Here is a 20,409-nt window from a genome sequence, read left to right on the forward strand (position 1 = left end):
TACCCATAGAGCCTACGCCCAGCAGCCCACGTCAGCTGATCCAGACCAGCTGCATCTGTGCTGCCAATCTTTTGCTCCAGTTTAGGCAAGCTGATTCTGAAGGAACTGCCTTTTTTCTGGCTATTTCATATGCCCCAGAACTGCTTTCCAGTCTGCGTAACCTGATTTCCTAAATTATGATCCTTTTATAGCAGAACCTCACCAGTTTGCACTTGATAAATCTCACAATAAACTAAAGCAAGCTCTCTGTGATGATATAACTGGAGGAGAGCTGTAATGAAGTCATATTACAAAAGGCTTCATTACTGTTACAAATTTTGCTAGAGCATTATTTAATATGCTGGCAAAAGCATTTGTCAAATAAATGAACAAAGTCAGATTTTGATGCCTTCCTTTTAAAATGTTGTTCTGCTTATTAATTTGAAAACCATGTTTTTCAGTGGCTCTGCTACTCATGAGTGGGAATTAACACAGTGCTGTTATGATGGGTTCTGTTCTGCCATTTTACTTCCTTTCCAACTCATAGCCCATGCTTACAGCATCCACTGGATGAGCAAGTCACTGCATGTTGATGAACACTATTTTCATGCAAATTGTACCAATGAGTTATGTTGCATGTGTGTTTTTTCAAAGATAACATTTGGAAAATGAGTCTTATGCAAAGTACAAGAAGTTTTCCAGCAGGGTTCTTAAGATAGCAAATCACACCTACAATGATTCATAACAGATTTCTTCTAAAAATACATCTGTATTAAAAAATGAATAAAATTGTATGCTTGGCACTTACAAGCAAACTGATGCAGAGAAGGGGGGGAAGCCTAGGAACAAATTCACTCTGCTTACAGCCAAATTCTCTTCTTAGATGTGCATGAATAAATCTCGCTGAAGGCAATGTGTGCTGCATGGATCCAAGGACAGAATTTAGCTCAGGCGTACTGGCATAATGCCTGCGAGCCATCAACTCAAATTGTAAACTTTTATATAATGGAAACCACTTCAAGCCAGGTGCTGTGGCAGCGCCCCCAAAATCCCTAGTTCCAGCACCTATGGCTAGAACCTGCCACATTTAACGTTATGCTTAACAAAAAGTCTGGGAAATGAAATACCAGGGCATCTTGCATTACTTCATCAACGTTTTTCAAAAAAGGTATCAGCCTAAAAAACACCATCACTGATCAAGAAATGTAGTTAAATAATTAGCAAGGAATCCATACAAGTGCAACACCCTTCAAGACTACACACACACAAACAATTTACTTATAAGTTATCTGTCATTAAATGCTACTATCAAGGTAAGAAAAGACCAGAAATGACTCAACCCTAAAATGACAGAAAGATATCTTAACAGAAAATTAGTCTCATACATCTTAATTGATTAAACTTATCCACTCATCCTGCTATCATTATTTATATAATGTCTTGCATGTTTCCTGTTAAATCCCTGGTCAGAAATCACTCCACTTGAGGGGACAAGGTTGTATAATAAATTAATTGGGCCTAAAACCAGCCACATTCAATAACAAATTTCCTGGAAGATGTTTTTCCAAGTACTACTACAAATTCTCAAACCATTCAGAAATCAGCTCACTCAAATGAGAATATCTGAATACAATAGACTGTACAAATGTGACAGAGCCTGTATGGGTGCAATTAATTATTTGGCATTTTAAAAAAGATAAGCGAGTGAATGATGATACACATAAGCAGCATGTCAGCGGTGTTTGAATAAGCATATGCACACACTACCATACAGAAAACACAGATGGATAGGACAAGATTTCCCTTTAGTTTCATGGAATATACAGTCTCTGATGGAATTTGATAAGTACCATTCCCAGTGAAACATTGGCAGCCTCCAGTACTTTGTGAACTAGATCTCTTAGCTGATGTTAATTATTGTAGCTGGTATTAACCGACTGGAGTGGAGATATGGAGATTTATACCAGCTAGGATCTGGCTTTCTATAATTATTTCATAATAGAAATATAGTCTTTGGTCTTAAAATAAAGAGGAACTTCTATTTTTGGACATAAAAGTAATAAACCTTATAATACCAGTTTGTTTAGTCGAATCTAATAGAAGTTAAATCTCCATGGCAAGTCAATTTGAAATGTATTTTTTTTCTTTTGTGAGACTTAAAATCCTTGCAAAATTGTAGGATTTTTTAGTCATTGGGGTTCCTTTAGTCTCAAAATGTAATTGTCTGATGTCAAGGAATGTATGATATCAAGAAGAGGCATAATTAAACTCAGAGCCATCTGACTTTAAAGCACACTTGACAAACTAAAGGGAGGAAGACAAGCAGCTACAGAATCAATTTTCTGTGTGAGTAAGTTCTTTATAGTCCAGTAATGAGTAACAGCACACACATACACAAGCGAATGGGTCACATACTCACCACGTCTTGACCACAAATTAGAATATCAGGGAGTCAGAGGAGCTCAGTCTAAGACCACGGCACCATCAATCTGTAATGATTCAAGCCTATATACAGTCCGTGCGCGCACGCACGCACGCACGCACACACACACACACACACACACACACACAGAGGAGGAAGTATTTGATTACAAACTACTCAGGACATTTATTCTACAAAGACTGAGTCTCTACCAGATAAGCTAATAGAGCTGTTAGCTTAGCTAGTAAGAATAGCTGTCATGAGTGAGTTATCTCCATCACACTGCACCATCGGCTGACACATGCACATCTCATTCCATGACACACCTGGCATCTGGTACCTTATTGTGATCGCTTCTATCTTTCCCCAACTATTATTTCCTTTAAAGGAAAAACAAAACAGTTTTGAAAAATCTGTTTATCTTCTCCTCTTGACATTTTTAAAAAAAAAGCAGTGTACATATTTTATGCATGAAAATATGAGCCTGAACCAAAGGACTAGATCCAATCTCCTTCAATCGGTGTGGTTTTTTGGATTCAAATTCAAGTTGCAGAATGGCTCCCTTGTCCTTTCTCAGTCTGATGTAAAATCGTGGATGAGAACACACCTAGATTTTGAAGAAGTCTGGATCCAAATCTGGTGTTGAACTTCGGTTGGGCTTACCTTTAATTAAAATGTACATCCTCTTATCCATCTCCTCTCTGAGTTGCACTATTAGAATGGGAAGTCAATTAGAATAATTTGCTGCTCTTCAATAGTGTACCTCATTTGAGGATCTCAGTGCGCTGTGCAAACAGTACAATGTTAGGAAAAAAGGGTTTTAATCAATCTGAAAACAAATCACAAGTCTCCACTGCAGCCCTTACCGTATACGGTGTGAAATCCATGCTAAAGCAAAGCAACAAACAATGAACAACGTACTGGGCCATGTTCATTCCTGTTATAACTCCACTGCGTTGTGTGGAGTTACACCAGGAATGAATTTCAGCCTCCTGGGTTTGTGTTTCATACCAATCAATCAAAAAAGTGGGGAAAAAAACAGCATGTAAATAATGTTAACACTTGAGTTAGTAGCATAATGGCTCCCCCCTTCAGCCCTGACCCCATGCCAATGCTAAGCACTGCACTGGACATCTCCATTGACATGACCCTAGCTTATTTGTAGTTGACACAATGTTAATAGAAGTTAATTGCTACCGTTATTTGACATGTTAGTTGATGTTTAGGAAATACTTCGTCTATTAATGTACAGGTGGTTAAGGGAATGCTATCTTATTATTATCAATGAATAACATATGGGCTTTGTTTTAAGAGGGATATTGTTTTACATACTTATTTAATGTCCTAATAAGAATTTAGCATTAAAATAATGTAGATAATTGCAAAATTCAAACTGTCAGCCTGAGGTGGGGGGCAGGAACGGACTATAGACTTTAGAGAGAGAAGTGGGAGAAGAGGAAGAAAATGGAGGCAAAGATCTGTCTTTAACCATATATCATACAGCATGATATATCGGTACTTGCCATAGGTACATAAGCAGAGCTACAGTTCTCTTTTGGAGCTCAGGCAAAAACTTGAGCTTTGCTTTAAAAGTGTATGATGTCAACAGAATCCCTCAAGCACTATTGTTAAATTGTTCCGGTAATAACAGTTACTGTAGTAGAGACACTAATTGATAAGCTTTGGCAAAAGATGAGTTGTCCAAAGTAACTTAACGTTCTCTACTAAAATCCACATTGTGAAAACTGTGCTATTTTCTGCACAGTCGGGAATATATTGTTCTTTATATTTTAATGCCAAGACACACCAGGCTGTGGTATAAAGTGCCTGCAAAATGTCGCCATTGGAAATTAACACTTTTAAAATAAAAAAATCTATTTTTGACCACTCTAGAAGTAATAATTTATAAGAATTAGCTTAGTTCTTTTTAAGGCTCTCCCTCTTTCCGAGGGAGAAAGTGTGCATCTGACCCGAGAACTAGCTTGGGCCACATTCTGCTCCCAGGAGACATATGCTGATGAGTGATAAATCCCTGATGACTGAGGTTTATAGCTGAAAAAAAAAAATCCAGCCATTAACCCCAAACTGTACGATAAACAACAAATAAAGAGAAGAGAGATTTGTGATTCATGGTTAAAAACGACAAATCAAAGGTTCTCCTCATTTCCATTTTCTTTCCCTGCAATATACTTTATCATGGAATAACTGGCAGTGCTTTCTCAGCATCTCCTAACAGGCTTGAGTACCTGTTAACAGAGCATTATTTTCTTTAAATGATGCCTGAGCAAGTACAAACATAGAAAGATGACCTAGCCCTTACTATTATCATTACCAAAAAATCCCCTATGTTATATTCCTCAGCACTTTAAAAGTTAGTTAGCTCTCTGCCATTCCAGAAATTGCTAAAGTTGCTTTGTGCAAAGAAATCTCTTTCATGGGGCACAGCCAGACAATACAGTGTTGGATGCTGCAAGGATATTAAACATTTAATGTACTTGCACATATAACATTGTATAAAAAGTTTCATGAGAGACAAGAATGAGAACTAAGAAGCCTATTAAAACCCCATACTCTTTTTCCAGGCTGGAGATGAGTCTAAAGAACTGAAGTGATTACATGAATCTAAATTTCAGTCTTTTCTTTCTTTTTATTAGACAACTGCTTTTGCTAATATCCAAGATGACTGAAGTAACAGATTTATTCACTAACTTTACCCAGATGTAACCGACTTTTATTAATAAAATATGATAGTCATTTGCAACAATTGTCCAAAACTCTGCTGTTTATGAAAAATAATGTTACGGCAGTATTTTGGACCAATACAAAAGGATTTGTTTTATGAGATTGCATGTTACTATTCTTTAAATTATACTAACTATATTTCTGGAAATTACTCTGAATACTTTTCAGAACTAAAAAACCTTAATTTTGTTGGAAATTCCTGTACTTAGTATAATCAACAATATGATGGAAATGATAATAGTGAGTCTAGTGCAACTTTCCTGTGCAAATCACTCAGGGTACGTCTACACTACAGCGCTAGTTCGAACTAACTTAGTTCGAATTAGTTAATTCGAACTAAGCTAGTTCGAACTAACGCGTCTAGAACTAAAAACTAGTTCGAACTAGCGTTTTGCTAGTTCGAACTAGCAAGTCCACATTGAGTGGACTCTGAACAGGGCTTAAGGATGGCCGGAAGCAGTGCCGGCAGGGCATAAAAGGAGGACTTAGAGCATGGAGATGCTGTCTCAGGCTAGCCGAGGGCTGCGCTTAAAGGGTCCCGACCCCCACCCCGGACACACAGTTCTAAGGGGTGCCCCGCTTGCAAAGAAGTTCTGGCTTGGAGTGCCCTGAGTGCCCACACTGGGCACATCACACCACTCGGCCATCAGCCCAGCTGCACTTGCCGCAGGCTGCCATCTGGGGAGAGGGAGTAATTGGGGGGCTGCAGGAGAACTTCCACCCCCAGAAGCCCGCAGAGCCAGCCCAGTCCTCCCCATCGGGGGCTCGTACCCCATTCCTCCCTCACCTCCTTCCACTTACCCTTCCTTAGCCCCCCTTCTTATTGATGTACAAAATAAAGATAACGTTTCTTCCAACATTGACTCTGTCTTTATTGAAAAAAAACTGGGGGAGACTGGGAAAAGGAGGTGGGAGAGGGGAAGAGAAAGGCTGGGAGAGGGGAGGGCAACTAACATGATCAGGGGTTGGGAACAGGTCCCAGATGAAGAGAGGCTACAGAGACTGGGACTGTTCAGCTTAGAAAAGAGGAGACGGAGGGGGGACAGGATAGAGGTCTCTAAAAGCAGGGGTTGGGTGGAGAGGGTGCATTCAGAAAAGTTCTTCCTGAGTTCCCATAAAGAAGGACTAGAGGACACCAAAGGAAAGGAATGGGTAGCAGGCTTGAAACTAGTAAGAGAAAGTTGTTGTTCTTCCCAAAGCAAATAGTTAACCTGTGGAACTCCTTGCTGCAGGAGGCTGTGAAGGCTAGAACTAGAACAGAGTTTAAAGGGAAGTGAGATAAAGTGATGGAGGTTGGGTCCATGGAGTCCTATTAGCCAGAGGGTAGGAGTGGTGTCCCTGCCCAAAGTTTGTGGAAGGCTGGAGAGGGATGGCACGAGACAAATGGCTTGGTCATTGTCTTCGGTCCATCCCCTCCAGGGTCCCTAGGGTTGGCCGCTGTTGGCAGACAGGCTACTGGGCTAGATGGACCTTTGGTCTGACCCAGTACGGCCATTGTAAGCTCAGGGCTCAGTGTCGGGGGTCTCAGTGGACCCCCTTGATTTTCATGCACACCTGGTCCTGGGTGGCCAGGCTGGCAGCTCTCCTGCCCTAGACGGCCACTTTCCTGTGCCTAGTGCGGAGATCGTGGACGAGGTCCACGATGTCCGCACTAGCCCAGGAAGGTGCCCGCCTCTTGCGGTCCAGGGCAAACTCCCGGGAGCCGCCAGCCTGGTCCCGGCAAGAGGGGGTGGACTGGGGGGCATCGGGTGGGTGGCTCTGTGCCATGCCAGGTGCAGGGTCTGCTAGCTGGGTGCTGGCAGGCTTGCACCTGGCACGGGCACCATAGCCAGCCCGTGCCCCTTTAAGGAGTCCGGGGCCGGGAGGGGGGCATAGAGTTTCCCTGGTGTTGGCCAGAGTGGCCACCAGGGAAACCTGGGGAGGGCTAGCCTCCCACTAGTTCGAACTAAAGGGCTACACAGCCCTTAGTTCGAACTAGCTAGTTCGAACTAGGCGTTAGTCCTCGTAAAATGAGGTTTACCTAGTTCGAACTAAGCGCTCCGCTAGTTCGATTCAAATTCGAACTAGCGGAGCGCTAGTGTAGCACCTATGAAAGTTAGTTCGAACTAACGTCCGTTAGTTCGAACTAACTTTGTAGTGTAGACATACCCTCAGGTAAACGCAACTGTAGCTGCTATGTTAATCAGTTAGTGGACACTGACTGATTAGCTGTTGCAGAAGATGAGTTGTTCAAAGTAACCTGAAGTTCTCAGCTAAAATCCACACTTAAAATGAGTGAAATCCTGATTCCACTGAAGTTGATGTGAGCTTCACCCAATATCTGTTTAAATAGTGCAGCAAATATAATTTTATATCCTTCTATCTAAAATTTTTACAAAGGGACAGTCTCTGAAGTATTAAAGGTTGCGTTCTCTTCTAGGTTATGTGCCATTGAAATTGCTTTTTTAAAGCTTCATTTCCAAATGTAAATGTATCCTTTCCAGACCACCACACACTTCAGTTGGGCAAGCAGAGACTGCTAGCCTGAGCAGGCAGTGCATCTCCTATTTCTAGCCACAGGTACTGCATTTTCCAAGTCATTATGAAATGTTTCTTGCCAGTAGGGGAGGGTCACAGGAGACTCTATTCTTAGTGTTAAACAAAGTCTTGCTGCTGTGATAACTACTTTACCCTCACCTACTGAGTCTGGTTAGCAGTTGGTTTTACAATCAAATTTTTTCTTTCTTTCTTTCTTTCTTTCTTTCTTTCTTTCTTTCTTTCTTTCTTTCTTTCTTTCTTTCTTTCTTTCTTTCTTTCTTTCTTTCTTTCTTTCTTTCTTTCTTTCTTTCTTTCTTTCTTTCTTCCTTCCTTCCTTCCTTCCTTCCTTCCTTCCTTCCAACATATAACACATAACTTTAAAGCACTGAATTATGAAACACCCTTTGCTCATTGCTTTGTACTACATTAATACACTATTGCTATTTTCTTGTCCACTGATGAGCTCATGTGAGAACTTATTAACTTAATGTATCCCTGGCAGGGCCAACACTATTGGCGGCTCTATCTGTTAGTTAAATAAGGATCCCAAGTTTGATCAAAACTATGACTGTTTAAAAAGCTACTGCGCAACCAAGCGGCTTTTTCATGATTATTCAAATGATTCTAATCTGTGTCCTTTTTTGCCTTGATCAGTCAAATAACAGCCTTGCCGATTACTCTTTACTAAGGTACCCGATTGTGGTGACATTGAGGCTGACCTTGGAGTCACCTCCCCCGCTGCCGCACTCTCCTTTGTCGTACCACCATTTGTTTTTCAATTTGTCCAAGAGGCCTTGCTCATTCAGTTTTAATACTGCCAGGTTAACAGCATTTCTTGAAACGATAAAACATAACTTGTAAGAAAATGCACAAATGCTTAAGAAATCGTAACGTATAAAAAAAGGAGCACAAGAGGACAAATTGGCTAAATTTCACAGAACGTGGAGCTATAAAAATGTTTCTACAGCAAATACAGGGTTAATATTGGAAGGTGGCATGGAGGATAACATTTGCTCAAAACTGAAGTGTGCGGGATGGGGAAATTGTCTTTGAGGAAAAAAAGTAACAAGAACACCACATCATGCAATTAACATTCGTCACATATGGCAGTTTAACTTGGCTTTTACCATTTAAATTGAAAAAGCCATTGAACTGTAAAATTAAAACAGCAACAAACAATCAGAAAGGACAACACAGAGAGAACATTAAAAAATGGATGCATTAAGTAAATGAAACCATAATTTACCGTCTTATTTTACTCCATGGAATATTGAAGATTTTTAAACTTTAAAGTTACCTCAAAATCCACAAGAAAGAAAATGACAACACAATACATCAGGGTAGGTGGAATACTATAACAACATATATATTGTTATATTATTCCACCCACCTTAATGCTGAGCCTTTTGGAGTTGCTACACCATAGCCTTTGGAATCCAGGTTCCCACCAACTTTCATTGTGTCACATGGCTTTCGCTGCTCGATGTACTCGTTCATGGTTGACTCAAGCAGGAAGGCAAACTTTCCCTTTGACTTCCGCACTCTAGCCACCCCATCTGCTGTTGTTTTGGTAAATACAGACGGCTCTGCTGACTTCATGTATGACCACATTTTCTCGTAGACCGCTATCTTTGATCTCTGAGAAAGATAACAGAAAGCAGACAAAGAAAAACATTACATACGCACGTTGCACAGTATGTAAGTGTTGTGTTGTCAAAGTCTACGCAATACAGATTGGGTTGCAACTGACTGAAGATTACTGTCAATAACTAAGGTTTTGTGAACACTCCCCAGCACAACGGGGTCCTGGTTAGCTTCTAGCACCTAATATACTAGATATAATGAATAATAATAAATGCAGCAAGTGAAGCTAGTTAATGGAGAACAGTACTGGCCCTTAAACAATTACCAAACACAGCAGGGAGTTAGGAAAAAAGGGGTTAGGCAAGAGAGAAGCTGAGACATTTCTCTTACTAACTGACATTTAATAGGCTGCTTAACATTCAAAATGAAAAGCAGTGCATTCCATCCCAGTCCCTTGTTCTTTCCGTTTCTGTGCGTGCTGCTGTAACATCAATCCAGATAAAAAAAAATTAAACCCTAGCTCATCTGTTATGGCTAATACATGCCAATGAAGGTCCACTACTTTCCACACAAATCATCACTATCAGTTTGTTTCATTCTGTAACACACTACTAGTGAACCACAGACACCTGCCTATTAAAGAACTCCCAAGAAGACAAGAATGTGCTTCTTCTAGTGGAATAGTGATAGAAATGTAGCTGTGTTAGTCTGGTGTAGCTGAAGCAAAATGCAGGACAATGTAGCACTTTAAAGACTAACAAGATGGTTTATTAGATGATGAGCTTTCGTGGGCCAGATCCACTTCCTCAGGTTTGGCCCACGAAAGCTCATCATCTAATAAACCATCTTGTTAGTCTTTAAAGTGCTACATAGTCCTGCATTTTGCTTCTTCTAGTGGTGATATCAAGTTTACAGCTGCAGCCAAGAGACAGCAATAGCTCTACTGGGCTGCTAAAGGATGAGAACACCATCTGGGAGGTATGTACTGTGATTGCAAAGATTTTATTTACCATTGATCAACTTTCCTTGTTCAGATGGTTTCAAATGTTGCTGAAGAATAACAAGCATGCTAGTAATAAGCTGATACTTCACTTTAATGAGAGCAAAAGAGTTAATGTAAAGAGCTCAATGGCCGACAGGTGATTTTATTATACCCAGATGCTGATTATGCATTTTTTTACTGCAGGTTGATTTGTTCAGTTTCGAGAGAGCCAAACATACTGATTTTGGCTCTAATACACATGCTTAGTAACTTAGGGAGGCTGCAAAACTTTTAGAACAACTTCCCCTTCTCCTTTTTGCCCACTCTTTGGGTCACATCTTTAAATGGCAGAAAACGCCACATGAGGTAATCCCCTCATCTCACCCTACACACATTAAACCATCTTAATGTATTGAGCGGCGCTGCTGACCCGCGGGACAAAGGGACCAATTACTGTGGGGCTCCCAGTTGCTGTTGCTGCTATTGCAATGGCTGGAGCTTCTGGCCGTTTAGAATTGCTGTGGATCACTTTGTGCAATCTGGCCAGGGAGTGGGAGGCACTGCCCATCCAGGCGGTGCTGGAGTCTGGACTTCTGCTCCACTTATTCCAGGAATACAGAGCCATACCCTCCCCCCATTGTCCAAGGGCTGGCAATCCCGCTGACTCCTCTGCTATTGAGTAACATTATCAGTATACCGTGCCATCACATAATGTTCCCTGTCTGTTCCACACTGGGCAGAAAAGCCTGGTTAATTACTGCAAACTCAGGATTTATACAAAACCTTCAGTGTAAACCATATTTCTGTCATTTACCTTGTCGAGCCTTATCTGGAATCACAAAATCTATTGCACTAGGTACCACACACAGTAGTTAAGATCAGTGCACACTCCTGTGAACTTGCAGAAGACTATTCATTCTGATCAGTAGGAGATCAAGTCAGTTTTTATTTCTTTTCAAGTGACTACCTAATGCTCAGTAAACATTTTATAGATAGCATATCCTGCCTTCATTCCTTGTATTAATATACAGCTGTGATTGCTAGAGAGGAGTATAGGGCCAGGGTTTTATTGTAATTATTTCTCCTGACGACCGGAAAAATAATTGAAAACACAATCCAGTTAAAACCATTATGATACACAAGAGAAAATCAGAGTGAAGGGAGAATAGTGTGCCTTCATTAAGAGGAGGGTGGAATACCATGCAACAGTCGAGAGATGAAAAATGAGAATATTTCTTTGAGAAAAATAGCTTTTTCAAATGCTTTTTAAAAGTGTGAGAAACAGTCTACTGAGGCTATGTCTACACTGCACAGATATCTCGAAAAAACTCTGCTGCATCCATGGAATGCGTCTGCTTTTCTGAAAAAAATTTCAGTAAAGCAGAAGCGTTTTTTCGGCATCCCTGTAAATCTCATTTTACGAGGAAGAAGGGATGTTCTGAAAGAGTTTTTTTCTGACATTTGGCCCCGTGTAGATGGGCCAAATGTCAGAGAAGCCTCTTTTGGAAGAAAAGCGGAAAATGATACCCAAATTGCGGTTCACAATTTGCGTATCCTTTTCCAACTTTTCTTTGTAGTGTAGACATAGCCAGAGGCAGGTATCTGAAGAAATGGGCAGTGAAATAAACTCCACACATGAAAGGAGTGGGGGGGGGGGGGAGGGGTAGTGGATAGGGTATTAGTCTTGGACTTGGGAGACTACAGACTTCCTGTGTGATCTTGGACATGCCACATAATTTTTCTGTGGCTCAGTTTTGTAGTTCTGTAAAATGGGGATAACATGCCCCCATCTTACACAGTGCTGTGGTGATAAATATCTCAGAGATGTTCACATAGGATAGCCATAAAAGGACCCAGATGAGAGAGCAAAAAGCATGATTCCCACTTTTAGGTTGTGTCTAGACTGGCAAGTTTTTCCGCAAAATCATCTGCTTTTGTGGAAAAACTTGCCAGCTGTCTACACTGGCCACTTCAATTTCCGCAAGAACACTGATGATCTCATGTAAGATCGTCAGTGTTCTTGTGGAAATACTGTGCTGCTCCCGTTCGGGCAAAAGCCCTCTTGCGCAAATCATTTGCGCAAGAGGGCCAGTGTAGACAGCACAGTACTGTTTTGCGCAAAAAAGGCCCAATGGCTAAAATGGCGATCGGGGCTTTTTTGCGCAAAAGTGCGTCTAGAATGGCATGGACGCTTTTCTGCAAAAAGTGCTTTTGCGGAAAAGCGTCCATCCCAATCTAGACGCTCTTTTCCGTGCCAGTCTAGATGTTAAAAGCATTTCCGGAAAATCATGCCAGTGTAGATGTAGCCTATAGTATATTGTCAAGCTTACCAAAGTTAATACATAACCAATGCCCCAGCTTGACAAAGGATTACTATGTCCAGCATCTTTCTATCAAAGTATCCTGGCGCAGTTTAGAAAGTTTAAACTGACCCTGAAACTATCTGCAGAAATCACTTTATCCACTATTCAAACACCGGTGGGTTACAATATGGCATGTGTTTAACATAAGACAGCAGTACTATTAATGGGTTAGGCCAGGAATGCAATGGCTTTAGTGGGAATTTGTCTTTGACATGGGTTTTAACCCCCTACTGAAGTTCTGTGAAATGTTCATGACCAGAGTTTCCTTTTATATAAAAAAGGGCAACTCCAGAAGCCATAAGGTCAGGCTGGGGCACTGGTTCTGTACTAACTCAGAACAAATTATAATGCACAGAATTGCCACCATAGCTTTTTGCAGCAAAAGAGCTTCCTTGGAACTTCCCCATCAAAGAAATAATTGTGTGAAGGAAAGTCTAGACTATGAGTCTTTAGATCAGTTTCATACTGTTCATCTATGGCAGACTTTCAGCCCACCTTACATCACAGAAACAGCCAAGACCACAATCCCTGCGCTTGTGATGATTATAATATGCACCCAGAAATGCCACTGGTGGATGTATAAACAGGACTATCCTCCCCATGCCTTCTCTGTGGCAGTACTCTCACTCCCTCTGAACACCACAGAGGCCTGGTCTACATTAGACTACACAGGTCGGCTTAAGGTATGCCATCTAGTTATGCAAATTGTGTAGGTGGATTTGGCTTACCTTAAGCCGAGCTACCTGAGGGTATGTCTACACTACCACCCTAGTTCGAACGAGGGTGGTCAATGTAGGCAACCGGAGTTGCAAATGAAGCCCGGGATTTGAATTTCCCAGGCTTCATTTGCATCTTGCCGGGCGCCGCCATTTTTAAATGTCCGCTAGTTCGGACTCCGTGCCCGCGGCTACACGCGGCTCGAACTAGGTAGTTCGGATTAGGCTTCCTATTCCGAACTACTGTTACTCCTCGTTCCACCACAGTGTCCACACTGTGTGAGGCTGACTGAAGCACACACTCCCATTGGCTTCTCTTATTTTTCACAGAATGAGGAGTACAGGATGCTGACGGGGGTTGCCCTCAGCATTCAGTTGAGGGAGAGGAGGTGTCTATTCTAGGCCAGCTAAATCGAATACTAGAAGATCGACCTCTGGAGTATTCCTTTTCCTAGGCTAGTAAGCGCAGCGTTAACTTCCTCTTGAAGATATGAGTTCATAGACAACCATGGTGCATTATACAATGTAGGTTTTGTGATTTTAATTTTGTACTATGACTTAGTGATGTTTGCAGTAACCGAGCTCTGTGCAAAGTCTGGATCACTCAGAAGACTAATTATGTTGCCTTTGTTGACTAAAGAATCTCAGAAGTTAGGTGACATCTTTCTATTGCTAGTCTTGCTAGCAATTTGTGGGGTGCAATGCATCTCACACCTGCTCTGAGGCTATAAAGGCACAGCTGTTCCTCGTACACAGGATAGGAAACGACTGGGTTGGAGAAGCAGGTTTATTATGTAGTGGCAGGCGCTGGAGTTGTAACTACTGTCTGTATCAAAGCCAAGTACGCTTTATGGAATCAGAATCCTAGAGAGCATTAGCTCAGCGGCTCTGTGCCCCAAGGCAGCATGCAGGAGCGGAATGCACAAGCAAGCTTCTGAAAGACCAGAGCAAGATCAGACAAATAAAAATGTAGGCTGTACACTAAAGCCAAAGTAACTAGCCTTGAGTAAGTCTCAAAGGAGTAGCCGTGTGAGTCTGTAACTTAAAAAAACTTAAAAAACAATGAGTGATGCTGTAGAACCTTAGGGTATGTCTACACTACCCCGCTAGTGCGAACTAGCGGGGTAATGTATGCATACCGAACGTGCAAATGAAGCCCGGGATTTGAATTTCCCGGGCTTTATTTGCATAAGCCGGCCGGCACCATTTTTAAATGCCGGCTTGTTCGAACCCCGTGCCGCGCGGCTAAACGCGGCATGGGCTAGATAGTTCGGACTAGCAAGCCATTCCGAACTATCTGTACGCCTCGTGGAACGTGGAACGAGGCGTACAGATAGTTCGGAATAGCTTGCTAGTCCGAACTATCTAGCCCGTGCCGCGTGTAGCCGCGCGGCACGGGGTTCGAACAAGCCGGCATTTAAAAATGACGCCGGCTGGCTTATGCAAATAAAGCCCGGGAAATTCAAATCCCGGGCTTCATTTGCACGTTCGGTATGCATACATTACCCCGCTAGTTCGCACTAGTGGGGTAGTGTAGACATACCCTTAGAGACTAACAATTATAGTATCATGAGCTTTCGTGGGCACTACCCGCTTCTTCTGATGAGTGGAGCAAAAGTCACAGAAATTACAATATTTAAAGCAGAAAAAGAGGGGAGAGAAGGAGGGGGGAAAACCCTGTCAATGATGGTATATGTGCTAAATGAGGCTAATTGAGTGGGCTGGACACTTACAGCCCGCTCTAATAGCCTCATTTAGCATGGACACTAGCCTTGAGTAAGAACTTTAAAAATGTTTTAAAAATATTAAAATATACATTTTTTCATATGTGTATATGTACACTTGCATATGCAGGAGTATATTTTATTTAGAGCAGGTAGCAACACATTGGATGCTACAGTGGTTTTAGTGTAGACATGGCTTAAGACTACACCAGCAGCCTTAACTACGACTAGACTACAAGCTTCTTTCGGAAGAAGCTTTTTTGGAAGAGATCTTCCCAAAAAACATCTTCCAAAAGAGAGCCTCCACACTGCCAAAGCGATCTGCTTTTTCGAAAGATAGCATCCACATTGAATGGATGCTCTTTCACATTTAAGCTATGATTACTATGGATGGAATGGCCACCAAGGCACCACTTTTCCTTTTTCCTCTTCTTACGAAAGAACTCCCTCTTCCCCATCCACACACACCTTTTCCCAAAAGAGCTCTTTCGGAAAAAGGATTCTTCCTCATAGAAAGAGGATTACCAATGCCGGAAAAAACCCTCTTTCTTTTGATTTTCTTTCGAAAGAACTCGATTGCAGTGTGGATGTAAGCGAAATTTTTCGGAAAAAACAGCCATTTTTCTGAAAACACTCTGTAGTGTAAGACATACCCTTAATTCTGACATTTCCAAATTTCTGCATGATTATCTTTGTAAACTTCTTTTAACATTAATTTTTGTCAGTAACACAGCATGTACAAACACACATGTATATGCACGTGTGCCTAAGTTAGAGCTTTATTGTCTCTCTCTAAAAGCTAAAGATTTTCTTGCCAAGATTTTACAAGTAAAATGTGTTTTGCTCAATTGTCAGATCATTTACTTATCTAGAGTATATCTTTAATGAAACAGTTGAATTATAGTATGTTTTTTCCTCCTTTTCATCGCCTAGTCTACACTGGAATATCTGCCTTTAATAAATCCTCTCTTACAGTTTCCAGCTGGCTTGAATACCTAAAAGCAATTTGCAATGCATCTGTGAATTGTTAATAATAATGTTTTTATTTGATAAGGGCCAACAGCATGCTCAGTGCTGCACAAGGCACAAAGAGAGATGTGCTCCCTGCTCCACAGATGTTATAATGTAAATGACAGATGAACATTTCCTTAGAGGAGAAGATGTCCTTCTGCTGAAGGAACGGGGGGAGGAGGGAAAGGGCAGCATAGGTCTGTGTTCCATTTCTGGCTCTTCCACAAATGTCTATAAATCATGTGCAAGTCCCTTAGGGGCAGATTTTTAAAGACAGTTAGATGCCTCAAGCCCACCTACTGGGATTTGTCAGAGACAGGCACATAGGGATTTTTGAAATGTTTGTCTCCTTTAGACACAGAACTACCTTTAAAACCCTGGTCATTCACCACTCTGGGCTTCGGTTTCCCCATCTGTAAATCAGGAATACCAGTAATAACTGTGTACTTTGCAAGGATGTTCATGAAATGTTTTCAGTCTTTGCACAGTAAGTACTCTACGAGGGCACTGTATTATTATCATTGCATTTCCAAATACTGAATTCCATGTTTCATAACATAAAACTATAATTCCCTAGTCAAAATGTAAGGTTTTTAGCTTAACTTTTTTTCACAGCCCATTCCCTTTTCTTAATTCTTTTTATGTGCGGTTAAAATAAATCAAATAGTGGCCGTGGTAGCTGGGCAGTGGTTGTGAGTGGGTGGCTAATACTAACAACATCTGATGGAAAAGTGCACGTAGTTGAGGCTAGGAATTTTCATACCCTAGACATTACAGCAAATCTCGGCCCTTACCATCATACGCTCAGCCAAATCAAAGCAGCCACTGACTAGAGCTAGTAAAAAATGTTCATTTGACATGGTGTTTTTTGGATGAAAAACGTAATTTTGTTTAAACATAAATTTTCATGAGCAAATGTACTGATGGTTTTTAAAAAGTGCTTTAAAGCACAGATATAAGAGAAATTCTAAAACCACAAACGTTATGGATTTCTCTGTGGTTTGCAAATTCCTTTTCATTCCTTTGACAGTACTCTTCAGAAATCCATCAATAAACATTTCCTTGGAACTTCAAGAGGGTTATTGTTTCTATTTTCCCCTCAAAAGCTAAATTTTCAGTGGGCCTTGGGACACATTAAAGCGTTTTTTCATTATCACAAGCTTTCTGTAGATATAAATAGACATGACCTTAGCTTAGTCAACAACTCAGTTTTCCCTCTTCATTGTGAGATGTTTATGCATAAACATGAACAACATACATTTCCTTCACCTCAGACACAAGGGTATATTTTCAGTGCCACGCATATAACAGCTTTTAATGTTAATGCAAGCAGGGCCTCTAATTCCCTGCCTGACATGCTGAAAATTTACTTCATTCTGTCCATCACTAATCACTATCCAAATATAAATTTCCCTTAGGTAGCAATATTTTTATTTTAGAATAAAACCTCAGTACAACCAGTCCAGATATTTTTACCCTTCAACAATCTTATTTTACTTTCTAATTCGCCTATTGTGTGTGTGAGACATTTTGATATTTTAAATGAAAATATCAACACTCTCCAACATAAATATTAAGCTTGATCCAGTCTAAATTTAAATATTACACACATCAGAAAACAGACCAGACTTACCTGTCAATCATGATTATTTTTCCATTATATTCAAAGGCAGAAATGGGCTAAATCTGGAATTAGCAAACTTAGTTTAAATAAAATGCAACTGAATCTGAACGAAGCCTGGTCTTGTTTTTGCAGCATCAAAACTGATCTGATGACAGTTTCCAAAACCAAAAACATGCCCTAAACTAATAAATCCACTTCTAACTCACAGTAAAATATCTGTGGGAAAACCAATGCCTTCTTCTAAAGGCTGAGCAATCTGTGTCACTGTTCAGTTATGGCTTCTTCTTCAGAGTTAAGCTAAAGTTCCTATCAGTCTTTCAAAACTGAAAAGGAATGAATCCATTCTATTAGAAAGAAACCACATTTTTTTACTGACATTCTTAAAATATTTTAGCTTTGAATAGTTCCTTTTTCTGTTTAGAATATTCTATCCCCTTTTCTACTTTGTACATGTTCAAAAACACTGCCTGAGATTTTCTGCACTAGAATATTTTAAAAGTGTCTAAAATTATTCTTACTTCACTTTCTCCTTTTCCCAGAAGACACATCAGAGAACTCTTTCTCCACCCAACTGTTGTAGCTCCCTGGGACTGGTTCTATAAGCCAGCTCTCACCCTGATATCCCCTAGAACAGCCTAGGAAAGCTGTGCCATTTGATTATGGCCCCTAAGGAACCATCCACAAGCTAAGGATGGTCAATGTATAGCATGTTTGGGTTACATCCTCTCCCCACCAGTGCTGCAAGAAGATGGCATAGGAGATACAATTCCTCCTCAAGATCCCTTGGTAACTCAGTGCTATATGTCACAATGTGGCCATTTGTGATATTGTTTTTTGTTGTAATACAAATATTTTTAGGTTTTCTTTAAGATTGACTTTGCCAGTTACACATTGTTTTGACAGTGCTCTTGCTATGAATCTTGGGGCACAAGAAAGGACAATAATGTAAGGAAGCCTTGAAGCAAGGGGTCATTGCACTCTGGCCAGAACAATAGGGAGGAACAGAACTAATGCAACTTAACATGCTCTTCTACTTTGTGTGCCATTGTAAACCACTGTCAGCTCCTTTAGAAGAGCAGTCAATACTGCCAAAGTCTACAAGATTTAGGCCTAGCCTGCACTACTGCGCTACATCGGCACAGCTGCACCACATCTGGTGAAGATGTGTGCTGCTGGCAGGAGAGCACTCTCTCATCAGCATCATTATTCCATCTCAGTGAGAGACACATGCTATGCTGGTAGAGGCACCGGTTTAAGTGGCTGTAAGTTACTTTGCTGGGAATGTGTGTGGCTTTTTTCCCACCTTTGAGTGATGTAACTTACATGGACTTCAGACAGGTCCTTAATTTGATTATGCAAAATGCTAATGTCCACAATAAAATGAATGCAGTTCCCATTTAATCGGAATGATACAGTGCTGTTGGTGCTCTATAGATCCACATGTGCAAGCTACAGTGCTGTGCGTCTGATTACTCACGTTAATATTGCCCATTTCCACAATTCATTGTTTTTCTTTCACAAAGGCAATTCGCTTTTTCATAGCGGTTGCTGGATCCAACAATTTAAGCCAGGTAGATGCTACAAACTAAAAGTGAAAAAGAATGCCAGAGGATGCCTTTGTCCTCCCTTGTCCTGTGGCCTCAGGGGCATAGGGGTCACCTCCCCAATCAATCAAGCAGTGGGCGAATAGCTTGGGCTTTCAGTGCAGTGAACTGAGAGTGCAATGCAGAGTGGCTGCTGTGTTTTAGCTGCTCTGTTCTCTGAATGATCTATTAACACATCTTCTCTGCCTCTCCCTGGTGAGATACTTACGTGAGCATAAACAATCACATGACAATACTGAAAGTGTAGGGGATAAGTCTGGTGATGGGCCCACAGACAGTATTTGAGCTACTCTTGAGCACATAATGGCTGCTATAATATCAGTGTGCTAATAATATAATTATTGTAATTCTCTAGTGCCTTCATCTAGATAGCCAAGCTTTTTACTAATAAGAAAGAATTAGGTCTTATAGCTCCCCCCTTCAAGTCCGATTTTCCAAACAAGTAAACTAGAGACAGGTTAAGTTACTTACTGATGGTCACATGAGAAATCATGTGGCAGAACTAGCCAAAATGTTATGCTAGTGTACAAGATACACACCATAGCTTTTAACTACGAATTACTTGTAATACCAGCACCTTGATTACCTGTATTTGGGAGAGGGTGCCAACTTGCTCACAACTTGGTCATCTTGTTTTTATTACAGCTGGGTTTGATTGCTCAGAACAAGCTGGGAGACAAAGAGTAACCTTGCTACGTGTAAGGATGGGTAGAAACCAGGGTTGCCAACCCTCCAGGATTAGCTGGGAGTTACCTAGAATCAACATCAATCTCCCCATGACAACAGAAAGATTTTAATAGGATGCTCTCAGGAAATGACATTACGGCATGTTGGGGGGAAAAAATCTTCTAGAATAGCTTCAGAGTTGGCAACCCTAGTGGAAGCCCAAATGTCAGGACTAAGTATACAAGAAGAGGAGGCAAATGTTTGCAAAAATAATAAATTAGTCCCTAGTCCTAAATATCCTTCAGTCATCTGTAACTTTTTGCATCTTTCTCCAGGCTTCCCATTATTAGTTTATCTTCAATATTGTATTCATACTAGTCCGGATCATTTTGAAAAGATGTTGGGGGCAGGAAATAGATAATATGCTGTAGTTCCTTTTTAAAAAGACAAATCTTATTGTCTCGAGTGAACTGAA

At 40.9% G+C, this 20,409-nt stretch overlaps 1 protein-coding gene across 4 annotated transcripts in view; it reads right to left on the minus strand.

The window, feature by feature from the left end:
- The window catches only part of GRIA3 (glutamate ionotropic receptor AMPA type subunit 3), a 254,923-nt gene that overhangs the window by 29,765 nt on the left and 204,749 nt on the right, over positions 1–20,409 (minus strand). For 2 of the 4 annotated variants that reach the window (XR_012906924.1, XM_006115397.4), the window contains exons 13-14: positions 9,051–9,298; positions 8,380–8,494 (exon numbers count right to left, since the gene is read on the minus strand). Coding sequence is in view for 3 of the 4 variants with exons in the window: in XM_006115397.4 (XP_006115459.1) it covers positions 8,380–8,494; positions 9,051–9,298 (363 nt within the window). In the remaining variant the exon portion in view is untranslated. Of the gene's footprint in view, positions 1–7,203; positions 8,495–9,050; positions 9,299–20,409 lie in introns of those variants that run through there. The other 2 variants (XM_075940981.1, XM_006115395.4) reach the window with 2 other exon arrangements.

This window comes from Pelodiscus sinensis, chromosome 13 (assembly GCF_049634645.1).
Source record: "Pelodiscus sinensis isolate JC-2024 chromosome 13, ASM4963464v1, whole genome shotgun sequence".
In the NCBI taxonomy this organism is placed as follows: Eukaryota; Metazoa; Chordata; order Testudines; family Trionychidae; genus Pelodiscus; species Pelodiscus sinensis.